This window comes from Protobothrops mucrosquamatus, unplaced genomic scaffold (genome assembly GCF_001527695.2).
Source record: "Protobothrops mucrosquamatus isolate PMUCROS unplaced genomic scaffold, P.Mucros_1.0 scaffold400, whole genome shotgun sequence".
Classification (NCBI taxonomy): Eukaryota; Metazoa; Chordata; class Lepidosauria; order Squamata; family Viperidae; genus Protobothrops; species Protobothrops mucrosquamatus.
In genome coordinates, this window is record NW_015386731.1 from 113,614 (window position 1) to 136,686 (window position 23,073).

General features: G+C 35.4%; 4 protein-coding genes across 4 annotated transcripts; all 4 read right to left on the reverse strand.

Annotated features, from left to right (window-relative positions):
• Positions 1-380: 380 nt before the first annotated feature.
• On the reverse strand, positions 381-1,331 carry LOC107287579 (olfactory receptor 12D2-like). Its single transcript, XM_015816102.1, has one exon. It carries the CDS (start codon positions 1,329-1,331, stop codon positions 381-383), a length of 951 nt encoding a protein of 316 aa, XP_015671588.1.
• Positions 1,332-7,149: 5,818 nt separating this feature from the next.
• LOC107287580 (olfactory receptor 12D3-like) lies at positions 7,150-8,088 on the reverse strand. Its single transcript, XM_015816103.1, has one exon. It carries the CDS (start codon positions 8,086-8,088, stop codon positions 7,150-7,152), a length of 939 nt encoding a protein of 312 aa, XP_015671589.1.
• Positions 8,089-13,041: 4,953 nt separating this feature from the next.
• On the reverse strand, positions 13,042-13,977 carry LOC107287581 (olfactory receptor 12D2-like). The gene has a single exon (XM_015816104.1). It carries the CDS (start codon positions 13,975-13,977, stop codon positions 13,042-13,044), a length of 936 nt encoding a protein of 311 aa, XP_015671590.1.
• A 4,783-nt stretch (positions 13,978-18,760) lies between these two features.
• Positions 18,761-19,717, reverse strand: LOC107287583 (olfactory receptor 12D3-like). Its single transcript, XM_015816105.1, has one exon. It carries the CDS (start codon positions 19,715-19,717, stop codon positions 18,761-18,763), a length of 957 nt encoding a protein of 318 aa, XP_015671591.1.
• Between the last annotated feature and the right edge of the window lie 3,356 nt (positions 19,718-23,073).

Here is a 23,073-nt window from a genome sequence, read left to right on the forward strand (position 1 = left end):
TATGGTTTAATCTGTAAAACAATCTTATTTACCATTAATAATTCAAACAGGAGAGTCAAACTAAAAATCCCATCCTTATTATCTAACAAATGATGTCAAATGTTAGTAGTTAAATCTGTGCATGAGAGTGGTGAACATATCAGACTAGGACCAGAGAGACCCATTTCAAGTCCACCTTCAGTCAGGATGGCTCATTCAGAGGCCTTTAATGAGTACCTCAAATCACTACCTCAAAAATTATTTTCATAGGAATAATGAGAATCATTAAAAGTTAAAAGATGGCATTTCAATATATCTGGTGATTAAAATAAAATGAAGAAGACTAAAGACCACCTAAATGTCAAATGTAATTGCTACACGAACTATTGTGAAATATATTTTCAGCATTTTCGTTCATCAATAAATGAAAATCTTGCTACCAACATCTTTTTCATTGCCTTTTTAACCTCCTCATTCCTCAATGTATAGATAAGTGGGTTCAAAACTGGAGTAACTGCACTATATATAAGAGTTATTATTACATCTCGTTCAGAGGAGTTACCCACAGTGGGAAGCATGTAATTAAATAATACAGGAATATAGAGTAAAGATACCACAGTTAAGTGGGATCCACAGGTAGAAAAGGCTTTTTGCCAACCACGCTGGGACTGCATTTTAAAGAGAAGGAAAGTAATGATGTACAGGTAAGAGAAAAGTATGAAGATAAAAGGGCCCATAGCAACACAGCTGGTCACAATATTGAGAAGCATGAGATTCAGGTGTGTATTGCCACAGGCCAGTTTCAACAAAGGCTTGATGTCACAGACAAAGTGTTCAATTAGATTTTGTCCACAGAAGGAAAGGTGAGCAGTTACTAATACATGCATCAAGGCATGGAAAAAGCCAATAGACCAGGCAGCTATTGCCATTAAGACACAGACCATTTTTCTCATGATGATAGTATAGCGCAAGGGGTTGCATATTGCAACATACCGATCATAGGCCATAAGTCCGAGGAGGGTGCCTTCGCTACTGCCCAAGACATAGAAAAAAAAGAGCTGGACCATGCAACCATTGAAGGAGATGGTTTGTAGTTCTATTAGAAATCCTTGCAGCATCTTTGGAACAGTTACTGTGGAATAGAAAATGTCGAGGTAGGAAAGATTTCCAAGGAAAAAGTACATGGGTGTATGAAGATGGGGTTCAGATAAGACTACAAAGACAATAGCTCCATTCCCCACTAATGTGGCCATATACAACAGCAGAAAAAATGAAAACATTGTATATTGAAACTCCAAATCTTTTTTCAGGCCCAACAAGATGAATTCACCCACCTCTGTTTGGTTCTCCATTGCTAAAAAAGAAGAAGAAGCAGAGAGTGATAAAATAGGAGAGAGATAATCATTTACAGTTAGAAAAGTCTCTGTGTGATATTGAAGGTAAAAAGTCAAAAAAGGTGAAATTGTGATAAGGAAAATCTAATTGAATTTGACTAATAAGGTACACATTAGTAACAAAGAACAGATATTAATTTTCTGCCTAAAATTTCTGGACACAGTAGAAATAAAAAAAACAATGTAGCTGTTTGAATAAATCAAGACTATATTTTTATTAATTCAAAAACAGTAAGAAATGTAAAATGGCAAATGTCCTATTTTAGATATTTCTAACCATTTAATCTGGTCCAGCAGGATGGCCACGTACCATGTCCCATCACCCAAGGAATGACTGGTGGGAAACAGGAGTCATACCTTTTCTGCCCTGATGCATGCTCTCTGGAACATCCTCCCTCCTAAGATCAGGATGGTCCTGAACTTGTTGGCCTTTTGGAAGTCCTTGAAAATCTGACTATGTGTCCAGTCCTAGGATCTTGAACTTGTGAAGGGCTCCATTTCCTGGCAAGGTTGACCCGGACAGATTATAATACAGTATATCTTGGCTACTATTTGTATATAAAATCTTCTTTAAAATGTGTTAGCAAGAATGGATCTGACCATCCAGTGATAGCATAATGTTGGTGGTCATTTCTGATGAAGATTTCCCTCTTGATTTTAATGCCATAAGTCATAAAAGGTCTAAATGTGTATCAAATTCAGGAGCCATCATTTTCAATCTCTTCAAACTTCCACTATTCTAGATATCAAATGTAGGGAAATACATTTCATTTGATGTCAAGTGTTGGGACGTATTTTTATATCCAAGGAAGATAGTCAGTTGATTTTATTTAGCTTCCCTCTTGCATTATCAAAGCACAACATATTCCCATTCTTGTGTGTAGATATTTTACTTGCTGAGCTAGAATATTTTAGAGCTCATTTTTGTCCTCTTCTTGGCCTTTAGAAATAATGGCAGCAGTTATAGCTTCAGATTATTATTCTGTCCATCAACAGTAGTTGAAAGATTAAATGTAACTGTGGCAATGTGTTTCTTACTGGTCCAGTGTTAACCAGTTGCTATGGTATTATTTCACACATCTGAGAAGGAAACATAACCACCAAGAGGGAATTCAAAGTTTTTAAATAATGAAATAGGCTGAAAGGATAATGAGCATTTTTTATACAATTTATTGTGGGCTCAATTATTGTTTTACTACAAGCAGACCACACAGTATAATTGTTTGTTTATTTGGGCATTAGATGTGTCAAAAGCTCAGTATATCCCAGTCTAAATGAAACAGGTAGAAGTGGTTAGATGGACAAGAACTTTTACTTTTTGACTTATAATTAAAAAATAACTACTTTTAACATGTTAATACTTGAAAATCACAGTTAAACATAAAATGTAACTGTGAACCTCCCAGAGGATGAAATAATATGCTGTGATCTTGACAACTGCAGAAATAACTTACAATATTTATATTTCTCCTCCCTTCTGTTGCTGTTTATCATTTATCATTTGTTTAAACATATTTTATTTAAAGATATTGTAAGATACTAAAGAACTAACTATGATTTCAAAGACAGAACATAATATTGAATGTTCTGAATAAATCTGTATATAACATGACCCTACGTGATATCTATTTCTTAATATTCATATGATTCATACCTTGATAACACCTTTCCTCAATTAAGATCAATAATTTAAGATAAGGATCATTTAAAATCAAGAGGTAAACCATGCATTTTGAGAGAATGCAAAAATATGCTATCCTAGTAGAATATATATATATATATGTGTGTGTGTGTGTGTGTGTGTACATTTCTTGGCTTACAGAGCATTATTACCTGCCTTTGGGGACAAATAGAACAATCCATGAAACAGTGTATGCCTGTGGGAATACATTTTCTGAGTCTGAGAATGTAAACTATTTGATCAACCAATTAAGACAATTTATCTATGTGTTTAATAGCAAAGATATTTTCCCCCAAAGAATTGAAATAGAATCACAAATAGGTTTTGTGTTAATAATCAAAATAATCAAAGATTCTGCTGCAGTTTATACCTTGTGAGGATTAAAATCATGAGTAATATTAAGGATTAGAGATAACTATAATAATCTGTGAACCATACTAATTGAGAATATACTCAGTATTTGTTACAGGATATGCTGTGTAATTCCTCAGCCCAGCCTGCAAAATTGAAGAAGAGAGTTTAATGGATATCTCAAAGAAAAATAAAAGTGGTGGTGATGGAGGAGGACAGGAGTTCAGTTTTTGGGCAGTTTCCCCTTTCAACCTCTAAATCAAATGAATCTTGCAGCCCTTTGTTTTTCTGGACATTTTGTATGAAGAGCCATATACGATGAGTCCCATTACCACCACAGATCATGAGTAACCTCAGAAATGCTTGAAATTCAATGTTAGCCTTTCTTGGTAGGCCAGATCATAAGCAGGAATTTCAATAATGTTATTTCATTGTTTTAGGATGTATTCATTGAATCTGGAAGGTCCAAAATCTTCACTACCTTTTTTAAGGATAATGAAGTCAAAAGGAGTGTTCTAATATCTCCCTCTTTTGCTTTGACTTCTCCAGGGCTGAATGACCATTTCTCTTCTCTTTCCTCTTTCTCAAGGCCATAACTAAATTTTCTATAGTCAAGAATCCTAAAAGCAAAGTAGAAAAAACTTGCAATGGGGTTGAAATGCCTTGGAAATGATTTGAAAATCAGCTGCCATGGTGGACAATTGTATTTTTAAAACTTGCCAACTTTATCTGCATTTAATAATGTCTGTTCTGTTAATATATATCAATTATTTTAAAAAAATTCACATGTTTAATGAAAATCTCACAGAAATATTTATTTTAAAAATGCAGTAGAAAATTCAAAGAGGTGCAGGACACAAAGAAAGCTATTCATCAATATTTGTTTTAATCTAAATATTGTAATATGTCCACTATTACATAGGGTATGAAAATGTTACTATTTTCATGGCAAGCTGACTTACCTTTAATATGTGTTTAACTAATGGTGATAGGCTTCACTACACTGCAGATAATACAAATATTCACATATTTTAAAGAAAAATAAAAATATGCATCTATATTCAGCCTCTTTGGTTGTTTCTTAAGATGTCAGGGAAGAAGCATCTATAGCAGTGGTTCTCGAGGACTAAACCGGTCGTAAGTCGAGGACTAAACCGGTCGTAAGTCGAGGACTACCCAACCGGTCGTAAGTCAAGGACTTTCCCTGCCCGGGAGTGCCGCGCATGCATGGTTCCGCCCCCTGCGCCGGCTGAGGTGTAGCTGGCAAGCGGCAGAGATGGAGCAGGCTGACCACCAGCTGGCCCAGCCCAAGGGAGGTAAGGCACCCGCCGGAAAAGGGGAAAAAAATGGCGGACAAAACAAATGGCGGACAAAAAAAAAATGGCGGACAGCCTTGCTTGGCGACCCCCGTGAAATGGTCGATTGACCCCAAATGGGGTCCCGACCCACAGGTTGAGAACTACTGATCTATAGACTCTGAAACATGGAAGTTTACTGAAAGTCTTTGAAACAGTCATTTTTATCCCACCCATTTCACAATACTTTTAAGAAAATTGAATGGATCATCTGACTCCAAGGAGATGTACAATCTTAGATGTACCTTAAGAATTAATTTAGATGTTTACCTTTATGTTGTGGAGAATAAAGTTCAAGGTGGATAAAGGTATGTACACAAGATTTGCCATTATATCAATATTTTGTTGTCTCTTTCCCTGATCTTTCTACACTGAAGAGCAAAATCTACAGTTTCCTCACTTTCTTTGCCATAAGAGGAAAGAAAAGAGAAAGAAAGAGTACAAAGAAGAGCAACAAAGATGATTAGGGGACTGGAGGCTAAAGCATATAAGGAAAGGGTGATGGAATTGGGTATGTCTAGTTTAACGAAGAGAAGGAAAAGGGGGGACATGATAGCAGTATTCCAATATCTCAGGGGCTGCCACAAAGAAGAGGGAGTCAAACTATTTTCCAAGGCACCTAAAGGCAGGACAAAAAGCAACAGATGGAAACTAATCAAGGAGAGAAGCAACCTAGAATTAAGGAGAAACTTCCTGACAGTTAGAACAATTAACCAGTGGAACAACCTGCCTCCAGAAGTGGTGAATGCTCCAAGACTGGAAGTTTTTAAGAAGAGACTGGACAGCCATTTGTCTGAAATGGTATAGGGTTTCCTGCTTGAGAAGGGGGTTGGACTAGATGACCTCCAAGGTCCCTTCCAACTTTATTAATATTATTATTATTATAAGATGAGATAGTCACTATAGCCCATATCAATAAAATAATGTTTCAGGTCAGTTTCCTGACCTGATCTACCTTGAAGACCTGTCATCAGTCTTATTACTGTCTGCCTGGACAGCATAGCTGAGCATTATTAGCCCACTAATACTACAAAATATTAATGCTTCTTTATTAGACAGTGTTTCTCTTTCCCACCCTCTGATCTGAAAGCTGGTTTCCAAGCAAGCAGGAGAGAGGCATATTTAGACATATGAAAATTCAATTGAAAGACAGAAAAATAAAGTTTCTGCTTTAGATTAGAATGGTTGCATTAGCAAAGAACTTCAAAATATAAGTGAAGCTATATTTTTTTGAAATGGAGAATAGAAAATATTATTGTAGATTCCCTCTTCTCCCTTTTGGAATTTTTGAAATCAACTTCATTACTACCCACCCCCAGCCATTTCCCCAAAATAATCAACAAATAACCAACAGACAAATAACCAGGTGCTTGGAACTCAAAGCTATCCTCTCTTTTCTGAAGTCAAGGGAAATGTCTAGGTAACTTATCAAGTGTATTTTAGGTTTAAAAAAATATATAAAAAGCATAAATGCTTAATGCACTTAAAGCAGAGATTTTATTCAAGTAGCTCATTGTCAGGAAATGCAAAACAATCAGAGGAATATTTTAAAAGAGGCTAATCACCTAAAAGTTAATTAAGTATAATGCATTTTTGAAATCAGTAAAGAGCAAAGATGGCTCCCCTGCATGGATTTTAATTATATCTAAACTCTATCTTTATTAGAGTTCTTTTATATAGCAGTCTTATCCACCATTTGTAATTTAAGATAGAAGAGTTCTATTAAAATCTCATTCAACATGGTGAATGGAAGACTGCAATTACAGGTGTTCCTAGGTGGTAAAGAAATAAATTTCCTGATTTCTCATGTACAAATAAGTGGGTTCAAAGCTGGGGTAATGACACTATATATGAGAGTTAATATCATCTACCTTTATGATGGTGTACTCACAGTGGGAGGCATGTAATTAAACAGCACAAAACGTTTAAAACAAAGTTTGAAAAATAAGTTTCCAAATCAGATTTGGAATAGGTGAAAAAGAAAATCATATAAAAATATTGTTTAGACTTTATATTTAAAGAGAGAACATAAAGGAATGACAATCTCATCTCAAATGACAATCTCAGATTTTCCCCCAAGCAATATTTTTTCAAATCAGTTTCCATGACCATTTTTGTGCAAAACAAAAAAAGCTACAAATTCAGTGTTTCATAAGGTTAGCCTCCAATCCAGAAGTTTAAGATCTAGAAGCTAACATCATTTTTCTGAATCTAGAACAAATGTAAAGGTTGTTCTTATGAAACCATTTCATAACAAGCATTGACACTTAATTTTCTTTAAAGCAAAATTGCAGATTTCATTCAAGTAGATAGGGAAAGTAATTCGGAAGAAGACTTCTACTTCTGAATGAAAAGTATAATGGATGCAATATCTTTCCAGCATTTAAATTCACCAGAAAGTTACTTTTTTTTTGTCTATAATCTTTTTCATTGCTCTTTTAACTTCCTGATTTCTCAGTGTATAAATAAGTGGGTTTAACACTGGGGTAATTGCACTATATATGAGGGTTACCATCATGTCCTGTTCTGATGAGGTACCCACACTGGGAAGTATGTAATTAAACAACACAGGAACATAAAGTAAAGCCACCACAATTAAGTGTGACCCACAAGTGGAGAAGGCTTTTTGCCAACCACTCTGGGATTGTACTTTGAAAAGCAGAAAAGTAATAATGTAAAGGTAGGAGAGAACTATGAACACAAAAGAGCTCATCACAATACAACTGGTTACAATATTCAGGAGCATGAGGTTGAGATATGTGCTACTGCAGGCCAGTTTCAGCAAAGGCTTGATGTCACACAAAAAGTGTTCAATATGATTTGATCCACAGAAGGGAAGGCGAGAAGTCATCACTGTGTGCATCAAGGCATGGAAAAATCCAACACACCAGGCAGCTGCTGCCATTAACACACAAACCTCTTTCCTCATGATGAGTGCGTAACGCAAAGGATTGCATATTGCAACATAGCGGTCATAGGCCATGATTCCAAGGAGAATACCTTCACTACTTCCCAAGAAGTGGAAAAAATGCAGCTGTATCATGCAGCCCTTGAAAGAAATTGTGTGCAGCTCTGTTAGAAATCCTGCTAGCATCTTTGGTATGGTAACTGTAGAGAAGAAAATGTCAAGGCAGGAAAGATTTCCAAGGAAAAAGTACATGGGAGTGTGGAGATGTGGTTCTGTTAAGATTAAAATAATAATCATACCATTTCCCACCAATATGGCCAGGTACAACAGCAGGAAGATTGTAAATAGAAGATTTTGAAGTTTAAAGAAGTTAATCAACTCTGTTAGGAGGAATTCACTCACCTCTGTTTGGTTCTCCATCACTAAAAAGGAAAGAGAAAATCACAAAGTAAATGAGATCTTTACAAGATACAGGTAAAAGAAGAAAAAAATCAAAGAAAATAATGATAATGTGACTGGCTAGTGAACATTTGGGATAATTAATAAAGTGTGCAAAACAGGATTAAAGTGTACTCCCATTATTGTTTCATTTATAAATTAACAACATGTTTGAAATTTTTGCTAAACCAGAATTTTACTCTCCATTCCCTGCTCATCTCCATGTTCCTATTCTTTTCTTTGTAGACTACGAAAGCAGAGGCAGTGGCATACCCAAATTGTTTAATAAATTATCAAGCAGCATAGATAAGGCATATGATTCCATTCTTTATGAAATATTCCTAAACAATGGATCCAATCTATGTTAGAGCTAAATATAGATTTTTAATAAGTATACAATATATTTAATATCTATATTCAATTTATATATATATTTGTTCAAAAAATATAAAATAGAACAGCAATTTAAGGTGTTACCATGGTTCTTCTTCTTTCAACTCAAATCTCATTACAGTCTTAGAGAAACAACTTTCAACTATTACCAAATTGGCTAAATTTTTAGTATAGTCATGGCTTGCAGACGTGTAACCCCTCTGTTATGTTGGTAATTGCTTCAGGCTTTTCTGTAAAACATTTATGTTATCACTACTTTATTACATTGTTTTATATTGTATTTGTTTTTATCTCATCCGCTTTTAAATATTGATCATAGATAATGAATGAATCTTTGCTTTCTGAAAATGCCTTCATCTAGCAGAAAACCTATGACGGATTATTTTTCTATTAGAATCTCAAAAAATCCTTATTTGGATCAAGCAGTGAATACATAATATAAATACTACTCACAGGATTAATGTGTCTAAAGTATTGTTGTATCATAATGGTAAGTATTCTACTTTTGTCCTGTTTCTAACTCAGATTTATTAAATGATTACCTGCCTTATAGGTCATATTTGCATATTGCAATATTTGTACATTGCCATGAAAAGAAACAACAGCAGCAGCAGCAGCAGCAACAACAACAACAACAAATCCCCTAAATAAAATGTCAATTCTAAGGTCTACATCTGTTAAATATTTAGGAAGTTCAAACCTGGATCAGACCTCTTTTCCACTAAAATATTTATTTTAAAAAGGAAGTAGAAAATTCAAAGAGGTGCAGGACACAAAGAAAGCTATTCATTAATATTTGTTTTAATCTGAATATTGCAATATGTCCACTATTACATAGAGTATGAGAATTTTACTATTTTCATGGTAAGCTAACTCACCTTTAATATGTGTTTAATTAGTGGTGATAGGCTTTACTACACTGCAGATAATACCAATATTCACATATATTAAAGAAAAATAAAATTATGCATCCATATCCAGCCTCTTTGGTTGTTTCTTAAAATGTCAGGGAAGAAGCATCTATAGCATGAAAAGCAAAATGGAGCAACAGTAGATTCTGAAACTAAATATGAGGAATTGGTTGTTGTTGTTGTTTTACTTCTGTTCAGTTATGTCCAGTTCTCAGATATTGACTGGACATGTCCCTAAAGTTTTCTTGGAGAGGTTTTTTAGAAGTGATTGGCCATTGCCTCCTTTCCAGGAAAGAAAGAAAGTGACTGGTCCAAGGTCACCCAGCTGTTTTTGTACTTAAGGTAGGACTAGAACTAGTCCCTGGTCTCCTGGTTTCTAGCCTGATGCCTTAAACACTACACCAACTGGCTCTCACTGTGAGGAAATGGTAACTGAAGATAAAATGGCCCAAGAGCCAAAAACATTAACAATATACAAGAAGGGATACAAGTAATCAATTTCTCTTGCAAAATGCATCTTGAATGATTTTTACTTTTTCAATATGCATTTGTCTTATAAAGCATAATTTCTTACCACTAGGGAAAAATATACAATTCATGAACCAGTAGGTCTTGATTGTCCATATAGGGATAAAGGTATTGGATGAGAGTAACTAATTAACATTAATGAATAAAATTGTTTCCCAAGGCATTAGAATAGAGGCATTATTTTTTGTATGTTTAATAATAAATGTAGGAGAATATGTTTTAATATATAACAAGGTGAGGATTGAAATTAACATTTTAAGTAGTATTAAAGATGAGAGATGAATGAAAATTCACAATGTATGAAGATCATGTTAAAAAATAATCATACATATCCTTAACACAACAGGCAGTTTTCCAGGCAATGGAGAATTTGATATCAAATACAGATATCAAATACAGTTCAAAGTGGGCATCCTAATTTATCCTGCCATCCAGAAACATTCTAGGAATCAGCTTTTCTGCAACTAACAGCCTTAGGATCTAGTCAACTGGCAACATTCCTTAAGTTGAATTCCATGGCACCAGCCTCTTTGTTGAATGGCAACCTTCCTGTCTGAGGTCCTTGATTCCATTTCAGGGTTGGTAGTGGAATTCCCAGGCTTATGATCCTGGGGGATTTCAACCTATCTTTCCTGGTAATGGAGTCTATAATAGCTCAGGAGACATGGGATGATGGTCACGCACCTGATTTGATTTTTTTGTCAAAGCAGTGACCAAATGATCTGGATCTGAGGGAGCTGTTTGTGACTCACTTGCACTGGTGAGTTCATGCCCTGGGAACCATGTGATCCAGCTCAAGTCACATAGATATGAGATCAATTTGATTGGTCCTACCCTGATGACTGAATGAGCTGGAAAGATTCCAGAGAGAGCTGGAGATTGTTCCTAATGATCTGTATGATCCAGAAGGTTTTGTTATGAGGGTGACAATGCCTTGGATCAGACTGTCCCTGTATGACTTTATTTTTGCTATGGATTCCATTGTTTTCCATGGTTTATAGAATTGCTGAGGGAGATGAAATGATAGAAAAGATGTTCAGAGCATCACTGGAGATCAATAAAGGATGAACATAACCAAGCATAGGTGAGAGCAGCTACTAATGCCCAGCCTGTGATGGTAGGAATGGTAAAGTAACTATATCCTTATTGTGTCTGCAGATTGCTGTCTTCTGGCCTGGCTTTTTTTGACCCAAGCCCATTTGAACAAGGGGAACTCAGAGATTCACGTGCAGAGCTGGAAAGAGGAATTTTCAGAGCATCTGTTGGACAAAACTGCCCAAATTCATTCCCAGTTAGATACCAGTTTAGTGAAGTTCTGGTGAAGATATTTGGCATAGTCTTACTACTCTGTTATATTGGAATGGTTTGAATCTGCTGGGCCTCAGGAAGTAGATGGGATCATCCTGATTGCAAACCACACCACCTTCCTCTTAAAACCATGCTAGCTTGCTGCCCTGAATGGGACAATTCTGGCAATTGTTAATTCATTTTTGAGGGAGGCAGTTTTTCTTCACCTTTTAAGGAGAAATAGGTTCATCCCCATCCTCAAGAAGGCATTACAGAATCCTACCATAATGTACATTTTTAATCCAGTGTCCAATCTCCCTTTTCTAAGGAAGGTTGTGGAGAAGGTGGTCATGCAGCAGCTTCAGTGAACCCTAGATGAAGTGAATTATCTAGATGCCTTTCAGTCAAATCTCATGCCTGGACACAGAAGGAAACAGCCTTGTTCATATTTTTAAATGATCTCTGGAAGAAATGGGATGTGGGTAGTGCATTCATCCTGGTTCTACTTGATCTGTTTAACATCTACATGAAACTGCTCATCTATCACTATGGATAAAGTATCATCTATATATTAGCAAGACTCAATTATATCTCTGAGCCCCTAGAAATGCCATAGCAGTGCTATAAATGTCCTGTCATGTAGAATGTAGGAGTCTTGATGGGGAATAACAGGGTACTTACTTAAACCCTGGCAAGACTGAATGGCTAGAGGTTTTAAGGCCTTATTAATCTGGGACTTAACCATCTTCTGTACTGGATGGGGTGGAACTGTCCCAAACAGATCAGATGCACAATCTGGTCCTTCTGGCTTCATAACTCCTGCCTGAGGAGCAGATGGAAGCCATAACCAGGAGCATCTCTGCAAAACTTCTGCTGTCCTCCAGTTGTGCCCATTCCTGGATTACGATACTTTGCTCAGTTATTCATGCCCCGATCATCTCCTGAATGGACTACTAAAATGTATTCTATAAGGACTACCTTTGAAGTGCATATGGAAGCTTCAGCTGGTACAGGATGCGGCAGCATGAGCAGATTTTTTTTTCTATACAATCAGTTGTCACGCTATATCCTAAATTCCAGATACTCCTTTCAATTGGGACACATGTCAAGATAATTATATTTCTGGGAAACCAGTTGACACATACTTTTACACAACCAAATTTATAGATGACATTCTAATAGCTCATCAGCATGATTTTCAAATGAGCTGAAATAATTTTTCAAAGGAGTGTAATTTAACCATTTCATTTTGTTTAATTGGGGGGGGGGAGTAAATCATATTGAGACCAGTAAGGAGCATTTATGGTTATGCTATTTGATTCTGTATTATAAAACAAAGTAATATTGTACATTAATAGGATACTTACAAATTAGACTTTCCCACCATAAGTAATTCAAACAGGCTTCAAATGATTTTCATCCAATAAATAAATGAGAATTGAGAGGTTAGGAGAGATGGAGAATTGTTTAAGGATCAATCTGTAGAAATAGGACTGGGATCATGATCAACTTCAGCCACAAAGCAGTTAGTCACTGCTCAGACTAACTCATTTTTTTCTTCTAAAGAGCATATTGTCATGTCAATGTCATCTCAATTATTTTTGCTGGTATAAAATGTTTTAAAAATGGTGGGATGACTATTTATTTATTAAATGTATTTGCTGCCCATTGCATATCAAAACAGCTATGGGTGGATTTATATAATCATATCAATCAATTAACTGAATGGATTGGAATAATGCCAGTTTTGACAAATTTAAAATTTTATTTGTAAAACTGAACCATCATGGAGACAATATCATTCCAGCTTTTGTTTTCATGAGAAACTGAAAATCTTTTTCCTAACAATTTTTTTCATTGCCCTTTTAACCTCCTGATTTCTTAATGTATAGATAAGTGGGTTTAAAACTGGAGTAACTGCACTATATATGAGGGTTAATGTCATCTCCTGTTGTGATGGGGCACCAACAGTGGGAAGCATGTAATTAAACAGCACAGGAACATAAAGTAAAGCCACCACAGTCAGGTGGGATCCGCATGTGGAGAAAGCCTTTTGCCGAGCACTCTGGGACTGTATTTTGAAGAGAAGGAAAGTGATAATGTAGAGATAGGAAATTATTGTGATGATAAAAGGGGTCATAGCAACAAAGCTGGTCACAGTACTAAGGAGCATGAGGTTAAGGTATGTGCTACCACAGGCTAATTTCAACAAAGGCTTGATATCACAGAAAAAGTGTTCAATATGATTTGGTCCACAGAAGGGAAGACGAGCAGTTACCACTGCATGCATCAAGGCATGGAAAAAGCCAATGAACCAGGCAGCTGCTGCCATCAGGAGACAAACCTCTTTTCTCATGATGAGAGTGTAATGCAAAGGTTTACATATTGCAATGTAGCGATCATAGGCCATGACTCCAAGGAGAATGACTTCACTGCTGCCCAAGAAGTGGAAAAAATGCAGCTGGGCTATGCAGCCCTTGAAGGAAATGTGCAGATGTGAAAAAAATCCAGCTAGCATTTTTGGAACAGTAACTGTGGAATAGAAGATGTCAAGGCAGGAAAGATTTCCAAGGAAAAAGTACATGGGAGTTTGAAGGTGTGGTTCAATTAAAATAACAACAATTATAGCACCATTCCCCACTAATGTGGCCAGGTATAATAGCAAGAAGATTATAAAAAGTACATTATAAAGTTTGAAGAGATTTGTCAGCCCCATTAAGATGAATTCACTCACTTCTGTTTGATTCTCCATCACTAAAAAGTAAAAAAAAAAAGATTATGCAGGATAAATTAGATGTTAAAAAATTATATTTAGCTAAGTACACTACATATGTATCTACCCAAACTTAATCCAGCTTCTGAGTAAGACAGCAAGATGATATTGGGATATAGAGATTTGGATAAATAATGACAATAAATGACAATATTTTATTTATTGAGCCACAGTGACATAGCCACAGTGGCAAAACCATCCAGGCAGAGGTAAGTTTATAAAATGTAAAACTGACTCTGATAGTAAAACAATGACTTAAAAAATAACAATGACCCCTATCCTTTGAATTTCAATCTGCTAAAAGATTATTGAATTAAGATTCTTGGAGTTTACTTTCCATTTTCCTAATTATAAAGATCTACAGTAGGTCACCAAATTCTAGTGTTATCTGTCATTTTAAAAGTCCCTTCAGGTGTTCAGTATAGATGGCTTGTTCAATGTCCCATTCATACTTTCTGCCTTTGGAGAAGAAAGGAACATTTTTAGCTGTTGCTATATGCCACAAGTTATCACTTCCCAAAACGTGACCTCTTAGGAAACTATTGTTGTTGGTTCTGCCAAGTGGTCACTTATAGTGATAAAACTGTAAGAATGAGAAAAAGAATCTGAAGATATAGAGGAAATTTGAATACTGTTTTCTTAAAAGAGAGGAAGGAAATAGGTTTTTTATTATCAGTCTAGGCTGTTCATACTGTACAAGATTCATCAGATACACATTCTTAATTTTAAATCTGTCCTGCAGGATTATGGCCTAGAATTTTGGTGGTGAATCTTCATACCGTCCAGCTATCCCAAAGATGCTTTTTCATGAGGCAACTGGCCCTTCTTGTTTTTCTTTGAAGACATTTTGCTTCCTGTCCAATCTGAGCTAAAGAAGCTTCTTGGATGAAGAGCGAAACGTGATCAGATGACTGAGAATCTCCATAGACATATATCTGCTAGCTGTTATCTCTTGTTTCCAAGCTTCTTCTTCCCAGAGTTCTTCTGATTTTTTTTAAAAGTTTACACTTTGCTATTCAATATCCATCAGAACTTAAACTAACACTGCTTCAATTCCTTACCAACAAAACTATCAGTATGTATAGATCAATATCACAAGAGCTGCAATTTACAGTGGTTAAAAGCAGCTCACTGCAAATGTTCTATGCTATATTTTCTGCTATATCTATCTTTATATTGTAGATTACTGTTATTGGTTAGGATGGTAAATAGCAATTTTGTGATTGAAATGATTACCATTAAATAAAATATATTTGGCATGTAATATTTTTTTTTTAAAAAAAAACCAACAATGAAAACTTGTATATTATCTCTCCACATAATCATTATTAACTTTAGAAAATATCCAGATATGTGTTCCATATTTTTTTGTTGGCAGTACCTTCATCTATTAGGAAAACTGAGAAGGCTGATCCTTCAGTCAGGCTTTTCAGATTTTCTGTGTGGGATACCATGCAGCTATAGATCTCTGGATTTATATTTCGAATAATATCATGAATAATAATTTTATCCCAGCCTGTTTTCCCCTACATAGATTAATCATGTACCACAGAAAATATATACTTATATATTACCAAGGAATAGGTGAAGAAAGTATCAAATAGAAATCCCCTGAAAAAAATGAATTTCAACTCTAATATCTGCTACATAAACAGTTCATACCTTGATAAGACCTCTTTCCTACTAGGGTATAAAGAAAGATCACTGAAGATAAAATGATCCAAGAGTAAAAAAAAAAAAAATCAGCTGTGTGTAATTAGAAAGAATGCAAGTAATCAGCCTTACTTGTAAAGCACACCCAGAATGATTTGCATGTTTTCAAAAATGTGATTCGTTTATAAAACATATCGTGCCATTAGAGAAAAAAGGAATAATCTGTGGAATAGAGTTCTTGATTGTTCTTATGGGGATATATTTGTCTATTTTGAGCATGCACATAATTTGTGCATCCAATTACTAAATTATAATTTCAGTAGAAAAAAAATACTCCCATTGCCTCCCCCCAATATTTTGGAATATGAAGACAGAAAAAAAGATAGGAGAGTCTGTTATAATAATAATACAGTGACGACTGAAATTAACCTTTAAAGTAGCATTAAGAACAAGGGGTGTGGCAAATAATTTAGATATTCTACTTATTTAGTATTCACCCTCTCAATGCATGTTACTACATAATATATCTTGGGTATCAGTATGGGCATCATATTCAGTTTGAAAATAAATCACCTCAGGGCCAGATGCAACACAATATGTGGCAACTATTGTATGTCTAGATGTTCTGTCCAACATGTCTCCCCATCTCTCCCCATCTTGTGCTTCCTAGTACTATTTACAGAGAGGACTAAAGATGTTTGAGATGAAACTTAACTGAGAAAAATGTGCAGTGGGATTAATCTGCTTGGAGGAGGATTACAAAATTAACAAAAACAGTGGGGTGGTACTATTTAGATTCATTGGTAGCTTTAAATGTTTTTAATCATGTATATTCAGTTAATTTCCCTTGATTTAAAACAGATATAAAATAACCCACATCTATTTTTCTGTTTATATCACCAAGATACCACATTCTTCAAAATAAACCAATTTGTGTTGTAAAATTGAGAGAAGTGAAGCAATCAAAGCCTATTGTGTTCCAACTCTTATGTTGATCTGAGAAGTTCAGGTCATTCAGTTTGCTTTAAATTATGGATCCAAAAAAATTAAAAAAAAAATAAAAACTCTCTGCCTTCTCAAACTGAAGGAAATGTTAAACATAAATTACTCTTGAATTTGAACTTTAATAAATGCCCAATTGCTATTTTTTGATATTTCCTCTTCTGATCATTTACTTTGCTACTGCATTATTTCCATGTTTTTTAATGATTTCTATCCAGTTGATTTTTTTTAACTTCTGAAAGCTGTTGACTCCTAATGAAAGCCAGACCTACAGTATATATCTTGCAGACACTATTACTGCATGTGAAAAAAGAGTGATTTAATTCCCTTTTATAAACAGAGTAGTTTCTGGCATAAAGTTTTCATTCATTCATTCATTCATTCATTCATTCATTCATTCATTCATTCAATTTATACAGCCAACCATCTCATATTCATGACTTTGTGTGGTTACAATCAAAACATAAACAGTATCCAAAATATATAACAGCCGTACAAATAATACAAACTTCAAAAACAATTAATCAACAGTAGTCACCAGGAGTTCAAGAACAATATAGCCATTTTATGGGCTGCCCACCATTCTCTATTTACCAGGACAGATAGCAAAACCAGATCCTCAGATCCTTCTGAAAGACCATCAGAGTTGTGGCCACCTGACCTTGGAGGGAATTAAGTTTCATAGAGCAGGTATAGCAGCAGAAAAAGTCCTCCTCCTAGATCCTGCCAGATAATATTCTCCAATCATTAAAATAATGAATTTCTCCCTGCAAACTTCTCTCAAATAAATAAATAAACGAGGAAATTGGCAGGAAAGGGAGGGAAGGAAGATGGGAGAGAGGGAGGGAGGGAGGAAGGAAGGACCCTTCCCCAGATGCCTCTCTTGATGTTGATTCAAAGGAGGATGAGCTGATCCCAGGCATATTAGGAGGGGATCCAATGGCTCCAAGATTGGGACTGTGAATCCAAATAAGGTGGAGTGGCAACTGGATGAGCAGCCAGTTGAAAGTAGGATGGTTGAGGCACAACTGCAGCAGGAAAGTCCTGAAGCTTTGGATGGAGGAGCACACAGCTGTCAGCAATAAGGAAGAAGAACTACCTTCTCCACCTGATCTGAGAGCACATAGGGCAAAGAAAAGACAGGAGTGGTGGATGTCAGTCTGACTACTTATGAGGTGGCATCATCGTCCCTTCTTAATGGCCTGCACCAGGAGCTGGCTATTTAGCAAAATGGAAGGAGGGAAACAATGCTGGGAACAATGTGTCAGTTTCCTGGCTATGTGTGCTCCTGTGCTTGTGACTCTTGTTTTAGGCTTTGCATTGTGTTTCAGGGACTCTGGACTTGTTTATGACCTATGGATTTACTTTGACTTTGTGGATTTGGCTTTGCTTATTAGACTTACCCTTTGTCTTGTGGATTTGCCTTGGATTTGGGGATTTGTTCTGGTTTTGTGGACTTGTCCTGACACAGTGGACTTGCCTTGCCTTAAACTCATTGCAGGTGTTCTGTTTGTTAGTGAAGGGAATTTCTTGGGAATAGTAATTCAGAGTTGGAATCTTCAATAAAGATTCCTAACTTCTCAAAATGTGGGTGGGTGTAAGTAGGACAGCACAGAAGATTTCTGATGCTACCTGTCAACTTTCCACAAAGAAAGTCAATGGGGAAGCCAGCAGGCAGTCAGAAGTCCCTTTTGCTCCCACTGCTTTTTTGCCCACACATACTTATTCTGGTTCTTTGTTAAAGTAAAGAAATATTTGTGAAATGATGACCTAATGGAGCATGGAATTGTCAAGCTTATTTTAAATTTTCTTACACTGACTACTTTTTAAGCTTTTTTGACAAATGTTTTAAAGTCTTTTTTCAAAAAAATCTTTATTCCTTTTTTAACTCAGAAAAAAATAACTCATCAAGTGAAATTTTTATCCTGCCACTCAGAAAATATCTCTTTAGCTGTAAATTAATGTATTTAAGAGTGGTTAGGAAAAGAGGCTTGTGAGAATCTTATATTCCTTAGGAAACTTTAGGAAGTTCAAAATATCTAAAAGAGCTTATTTGAAAAACTCTAGCTTGAGAAATGGTAGAAGGTCCACTTGTGATACTGAACCATCATAACTGCAAATTTCCATTAACCAAAAAGAGGTTGCTTTTTCTCCATACTTTCTTCATTGTTAGCTTAACCTCCTGATTTCTCAATGTATAAATAAGTGGGTTTAAAACTGGAGTAATTGCACTATATATAAGGGTTATTATCATATCCTGTTTTGATGAATTACCCACAGTGGGAATCATATAATTAAACAATACAGGAACATAAAGTAAAGCCACCACAGTTAGGTGGGATCCACAGGTAGAGAAGGCTTTTTGCCAACCACTCCGGGACTTAACCTTTACAAGAAGGAAAGTAATAATATAGAGGTAGGAGAGAAGTATGAAAATAAAAGGACCCATAACAATACAACTGGTCACAATACTGAGGAGCATAAGATTCAGGTATTTGCTACCACAGGCCAGTTTCAACAAAGGCTTGATGTCACAGAAAAAATGTTCAATACGATTTGATCCACAAAAGGGAAGGTGAGCAGTCACCACTGCATGCATCAAGGCATGGAAAAATCCAGCAGACCAGGCAGCTGCTGCCATCAGGAGACAAACCTCTTTTCTCATGATGAGGGTGTACCGCAGAGGATCACATATTGCAACATAACGGTCATAGGCCATGATTCCAAGGAGAATGACTTCACTGCTTCCCAAGAAATGGAAAAAGTGTAGCTGGACCATGCAGCATTTGAAGGATATTGTGTGCAGCTCTGAAAGAAATCCAGCTAGCATATTTGGTACAGTGACTGTTGAAAAGAAAATATCAAGGCAGGAAAGGTTTCCAAGGAAAAAATACATAGGGGTGTGAAGGTGTGGTACAGCTAAAAGTATAACTATAATAGCACCATTCCACATTAATGTAGCCAGATACAAAAGCAGGAAGATTGTAAAGACAAGATACTGAAAATTGGAGTGAATGGTCAAGCCCGTTAAAATGAATTTGCTTACGTCTGTTTGGTTTTCCATCACTAAAAAAAGAAAGAAAATAACAAAAAATGAGATAAATATCTATAAAGCATTAAATCTCATCTGTTTTAACTCAATCCCATTTCTGAGCATGACAGAGACAATGTAATATGACACAGATATGTAGATAAAGACATTTTTGCTACCATCAGTGACAGAGCTACAGTGGCAAAAATAATGGAGTCATCTAAATATGTATTTAAAAAGTGTTTGCCTCTGCCACTTTGCAGAAATAGTAGAATGATTTTGGTCATTATGGGAGGAGAAAAGTGCTTTCCTCAACTCAGTAGTTTTAATTTACACTATTTTTGGTTAACACTCCAGGTTTTTGTTCTCTTTTTTAGATCACAATCTTCTAGGTTTCCAGATTCTGAAATTATTTATTAACTGAGATGTGCCTTTAGTGCTCATAAATCAGTGAGAAATATTATCAGCAAACATTGAAAAAAAACAGGCCAGCTTATTAAAAAAAAAATCATGGAGATGTTGATAATTTATGAAAGGCTAGAGATAAATTACAAGATGCAAGATTTTGAACCTGTCGTACAGTATTATGCCATAGAATTTTGTTGGCATGTAATGAAAGCTACCAGCTGTTAATCCCATTTCCAAGCTTCTTTTCCCCAGAGTCTTCCCAAATTCTTTTAAAGATTCCCCCTTTAATACACGCCACTCTCCTTCTCCTACAATAATGGGTTTATATAACACTCATAGCCCTCAGTTCCTTGCCAACTGAGGTATGAATGGTTTTGTTTTTTGTTCTATCTGTATGAATGAATATCCAAAAAGATAGCGAGCTACTATTGCCAAGAGAACACTCATTGCAGGTATGCTGAGCTATTTGCTTTACAACATATATATTTTACGTACTATGGAATTATAAAAAGAGCCAATTTGATGCAGTGGTTAAGGCACCAGGCTAGAACATGAGAGCACATGAGTTCAAGTCCCACCTTAGCCATAAAAGCCAGCTGAGTGACTATAAGCCAGTCACCCTCTTTCAGCCCAATCTCAACATAGGGAGGATTATTGTGGTGGGAAAAATAGGGGCAGGAAGGAGTATTAGGTATGTCTGTTGCATTAAGTTATTTATAAAAATGCTAAAAAGGTGGGAAATAAATAAATCCTTGCTATGCAATATTTCATTTTTTAAAGTCAACAGTTGAAACTGGTGAGTTAAATCTCTGCAGGACCTTTCAAAATATACCCATATCTCTTTTCTGACAGTTCCTTTGTTTAGCAAGAAAGTTGAGAAAGCCTGTCCTTCAAACAAAATCTTCTAAAAATCTGTGTTGGTCAGAATAATAATTATATCATACAGCTATTACCTTATGGATTAATATATGTTAAGTCTTCCAATATCATGATGAACACTTGTTTTTTCTTTGTTCTTTTGCTTAGGCACATTTATTGTATGTTTGCCTGCCTGAAAAAAAAAGGTACCTGTATATTATTTGTCAAACATACTGTAATATTTTGAGTCCAAGTTAAATATTTAGATAATTCATACCTCATTGAGACATCTTTCCCATTAAATAAGAGAAAATTATAACTGAAGATAAATTTGCCCAAGAGTCAAAGGAAACAACAGAGTGTAATTGGAAGGGATGCAAATTATCAACCTTCCTTGTAGAAAGTATCTTGAATTATTTTCACCTTTGCAAAACATGTTTGCTTTATAAAACTTCATTTCTTGCCATTAGAGGAAAAAAGTAACCACCCAATGAACCAATCATTTTTGATTGGTTGTGAGGGAATACATTTGTTGAAATTGATTATGCATGTAATTTGTGTAGCTAATTATTCAATTATAATTTGCGGCCAATTATTCAACTATAATCTCAATGGATAAATTTATTATTCCCCCAGGTATTAAAATAGGCCATGATTCTATTTTTATTTTCATTAAAAAATGTACAGAAAATATTCAAGTATAAGCCAATGATGATTGAAAGTATTGTTTGATGCAGTAATAAGGACTAGGGATGCATGAAATAATCTGTGTATGGGTCAAGGCAAGAAACACAGACATGAAACTCAGATAATGACTTAGAGGAATCAATGCGGTTCTAGCCAAGCATTCAAAAGACAAGAATCCCCTTGAATAATTCTGTATTATAACACTCCAAAGAGGTTTTCCTGTTATTTCTGCCTACCGACATGACATGGAATATTCTTGCACATACCACCTTAAGAACAAAATGAAAGCCACCAACGCAAAATAGGAAAAAGATGAGAATGTGACATCAACCTCCTCCTCTCCTTCAACAGCTGTTGTCTGAAGTGGGTAAAACTACCCACATCAGTATGGGATTATATTATCTTTCATTATATTATATTGAGTCACTCCTGAGTGAGATGGGTGACATATAAACAAAGAAAATAAAAAAACTCAAGATTTAGAATTTACATGGTGGCATTTTTGTAATATACCTTACTAACTGCATTATCTCCTTATCTTAATTCCTTGGAAGACTTATCATTCTTCCTGTCAAGTTTTCATTAAAAAAAACCCAAAAGTTCTTTTTTTTCTGTCTCTAATCAAGTTTCCTTCCCCCCCTCTCTCTCCCTCTCCCCCCTCTCTCTCACTGTTTCTCTCTATATAAGAACTATCTACCCCATATATAGAAACAAGTAGAAACCAAGATCCATGAAGTCTCAAAGTAAGCTTTTGCCCTGAAATATGCTATCTGCTGTATTAGTTATCTAGGGAATGCCCTGGTTCTCAGTGATCAATCAAAAGTAGGACTGTGAAAAAAGAACATTCTTAAAAACATCAGGCAAAGGAATTAAAATGCTCTAAAAATTGCTTTAAAATGTCAATGAACTATTTTGTATGTTCTCAAGTGAAGACAAACATGCTCGTGAAGCAGTTTGCTATATTTCATGAAGCAATTTGAAGAACTCCTAGATTGGGTGGGGCTCCATCTCCCCAGCTCACAAATAGCAGTAGTTGTATATTTTAATACATATGTAGAGATGCTTGCCATCCAATTTCTGAAATTCCAGCTAAAAGGATATGGTAAAAAGAACTAAGAAAAATGTGCATAGCTTTTTTTTTTCAAATCCATCATAATACTTTATTCACCATAAGGTCTTCATTTTCTTTTTTACTTTTGAAAGAACCTCCTGTTATGCACTCTTGAGAAAGTTTATTGAAACTACAGCTGTACAGTGTGTCAGAATCATCAGTACTATTTTTTAAGTAATAAAAAATTAGTTACAATATACAATTCTAGCTGTATTCATTCATTTATTCAGATTTTGATCCTACTAGTTCCTAATGTCTTTCAGTAATATGCAATAAAAGGATAAACCCAATTAAAATATAAATCCTGCATTTTAATTTAAATAAA

Coding starts and splice junctions, on each gene's coding strand:
- LOC107287579 (XM_015816102.1), bottom strand. CDS start 1,331: ATGGAGAACCAAACAGAGGTGGGTGAATTCATCTTGTTGGGCCTGAAA.
- LOC107287583 (XM_015816105.1), bottom strand. CDS start 19,717: ATGGAAAACCAAACAGACGTAAGCAAATTCATTTTAACGGGCTTGACC.
- LOC107287580 (XM_015816103.1), bottom strand. CDS start 8,088: ATGGAGAACCAAACAGAGGTGAGTGAATTCCTCCTAACAGAGTTGATT.
- LOC107287581 (XM_015816104.1), bottom strand. CDS start 13,977: ATGGAGAATCAAACAGAAGTGAGTGAATTCATCTTAATGGGGCTGACA.